The 2,992-nt window shown below is 72.5% G+C and overlaps 1 protein-coding gene across 1 annotated transcript; it reads left to right on the top strand.

Annotated features, from left to right (window-relative positions):
• The first annotated feature begins 644 nt into the window (after positions 1–644).
• On the top strand, positions 645–2,024 carry PTF1A (pancreas associated transcription factor 1a). Its single transcript, XM_026105789.2, has 2 exons — positions 645–1,309; positions 1,502–2,024. Exons 1-2 carry the CDS (start codon positions 685–687, stop codon positions 1,702–1,704), a joined length of 828 nt encoding a protein of 275 aa, XP_025961574.2. The 5' UTR covers positions 645–684; the 3' UTR covers positions 1,705–2,024.
• Positions 2,025–2,992: the final 968 nt, after the last annotated feature.

Below are 2,992 nucleotides of genomic sequence, written 5' to 3'. Positions count from 1 at the left end.
CCTTGGGAGGCGCGGGGCGGCCGCGGGGCTGGAGCCGGGCTGCTCGCCGGGGTGCGGGGCGGCCCGCCACGCCTGCGCTGCTGCCCGCCTCCGCGCACCGTCCGCAGATACACCGCACCTGCGCGACGCCCCGCCGGCGAGCGCCCCGCGCGGCTCCGCGGAGGGGACCAGCGCGGCCACCGACGGGCAGCGCGGCGGGCGGCAGCCCCCTTCCCTGGACGGCTGGGCCGCCTGCCCGCCGCGGGGGCCCGACGGCGGCCGGACGCCGGCTCCGCCCGCCCCCCCGGGCCGCGCCGCGGCGCCGCCCCTCGCCCGGCGGGCGCTCCCGGTGCATCCCCGACGGGGGGGCCCGGCCGTGCCCGGCGCGCGCTGATTGGCTGGCGCCGGCGGTCGCTGGCACGCGCCTGTGGATGTAGTTATAAGACCCCTCGCGTGCCGACCCGCCGCTCCAGCGAGCACCGGGCTCCTCCCCGGCGAGCGGCGCAGGCACCGGGCCCGGCCGCCGAGGGACCCGCCCGCCGAGCGGGGCCGCGCCCGGGCGGCGGCCAGGGGGGGCCGCCGCTGCCCCGGCCGGGGCGGCTGCAGCCGCGGGGCGGGCTCGGGCCGCGGTCGGCGGGGCCGCTGGAGCCGCGCCGCGGCGGGGCCGCCCCCCGCGCCGGCGGCGCCGCCGGGGCAGGGCGCGGCATGGACGCGGTGCTGCTGGAGCACTTCCCCGGGGGGCTGGACTCCTTCTCCTCGCCCCCCTACTTCGACGAGGAGGACTTCTTCCCCGAGCCGCCCTCGCGGGACGCCGTGGGCGCCGACGGGCTCCTGGAGCAGGACGTGGACTTCCTCAGCCGCCAGCTGCAGGAGTACTACCGCGACGGCGCGGACCCCGAGGGCGGCTACTGCTGCGAGGCGGCGGCTGCCGCCTTCCCCCCGTCGCCCGCCTCGCCCGGCTTCGCCTACGAGTGCTGCGGGGCGGCGGGCGCGGCGCTGCTGTCGCCGGCGGGGCGGCTCCAGGCGCTGGGCTCGGCCAAGCGGCGGCGGCGGGTGCGCTCCGAGGCGGAGCTGCAGCAGCTGCGGCAGGCGGCCAACGTGCGGGAGCGCCGGCGGATGCAGTCCATCAACGACGCCTTCGAGGGGCTGCGCTCGCACATCCCCACGCTGCCCTACGAGAAGCGGCTCTCCAAGGTGGACACGCTGCGCCTCGCCATCGGCTACATCAACTTCCTCAGCGAGCTGGTGCAGTCCGACCTGCCGCTGCGCAGCGCCAGCAGCGAGAGCCCCAGCCAGCCCAAGAAGATCATCATCTGCCACCGCGGCACAAGTAAGTGGCGTCCCGTCCCGTCCCGTCGCATCCCGCCCCGCCCCGTCCCGTCCCGGCGGCGGGGCGCCCCGCCGAGCCCCGCTCCCCGGCCCCGCCGCCTCCCCGGCCTCGGGCTGCCGCCGCCGCGCAGGCAGGGGCGGCTGCGGGGCGAAACCCCAGCAATAACCCTCCGTCTTCTCCCCCCTCGCCCAGGATCTCCCTCCCCGAGCGACCCCGACTACGGACTGCCCCCTCTGGCCGGCCACTCACTGTCGTGGACTGATGAAAAGCAGCTCAAGGAACAAAACATTATCAGGACAGCCAAAGTGTGGACCCCCGAGGACCCCCGCAAGCTGACCGGCAAGTCGTCCCTCAACAACATCGAGAACGAGCCTCCCTTCGACTTCGTGGCCTGAGGCGCCGCGCAGTTGGACTGCGCGTGTGTCCGGCCCTGTATATTTTGTATGTAAAGACCTTTATTTTAAATGTAATTTAAGATTCAGACTCTAAGGGCAATCAACTTTATTTATCTATTTATTATGCAGTAGCGATAATGAGGTAGAATCGTCTGTTTTGAATGTATAATTTATATAATTTATCCTGATTTTAAAGATATGCAATAGTATTCTTCCATCAGCACCTTTTGAAAAAAAAATTGTCAGAACCTGTGAAAATAATTTATTGCAGCACGTGGACTTCTCCTGTGTTTGTTAATAATAAATCCGGACAAACCCTTGTGGAGCAGTGTGTCTGTGGGACGCGGATGCTCAGAGAGCTGCGGGACCTCCCCGAGGGAAGCCGCCTACGCCCCCCGCCCCCCCAAAAACTCAGCCCCGGGGGGAGCGCCGGGCTGCCGGGGGCAGCCGAGGGGCCTCGCTGGCCCCTGCGCAGGGCTGGGAGCGCGTCCGCGCCGCGCAGCGCCCGCCCCGCGCCTCTGCCCCGCCGCTCGCCTCGGCGGCTCTTATAGCGCCGGGGGGAGCCGCGGGGGGGCACTTCCACTCCACCCCTTTTGACGTCCGCTCCTGAAGCGGTTCCAACTGATGTCTTTGTCTGCTTCTATGAGGTCCCCTCCTTCCAGTGCCTCTGCTCTGCTTGTGGTTTCCAGCAGAAAGACCCGGGGTGCTGCAGCACCAGCTTTGCAGGGGCTCGCAGGTGCCCCCTCTGCATTGTGCCCCGGCCCCACGGCCACGGGGATGGGCGCTGCCGCGCCGCGGGGGGACAGCGGTGCAAACAAAGCCCCTCCCAACAGTGGCGGCGGGCAGGGACCGAGGCTAGGGGCCAGACCAGCTCCGCGCTCCCAGGGTGCAAGGCCAACGCCGGCGCTTTGCCGGCTGCCCCGACGGAGCGGGCCACACCTGGAAACCCGCCCGCCCCCTTGCCCGCAGCCCTGGGGGGCCTCGCGAAGCCGCCGGGCAGCCGGTGCCCAAGCGCCCCGGCCGGGCGCAGCTCAGCGCTCCGGGCCGCCGCAGGGCACCGGGGCCGCCCGGGCCGGGGGTCGGGCCCGCACCTGCGCTGCCGCGGGCGGGGGCGCTGCGCGGGGCTGGGCCGGGCCCCGCCGCCGCCGCTGGCCAGAGCCGCAGGTGCTGATTTTCCCGTGGCAGCCGCGGCTCGGCCCCGCCGCCTCGGCCCCCGGCAGAGCCCCAGATGCCCGGCCCAGCTCCGTCCGGAGCAGAGCTGACCCGGCGAGGTGCCCAGGCGGATGGG

Source organism: Dromaius novaehollandiae, chromosome 2 (assembly GCF_036370855.1).
Source record: "Dromaius novaehollandiae isolate bDroNov1 chromosome 2, bDroNov1.hap1, whole genome shotgun sequence".
Taxonomy (NCBI): Eukaryota; Metazoa; Chordata; class Aves; order Casuariiformes; family Dromaiidae; genus Dromaius; species Dromaius novaehollandiae.
This window is presented reverse-complemented; position numbering and strand designations above follow the sequence as displayed.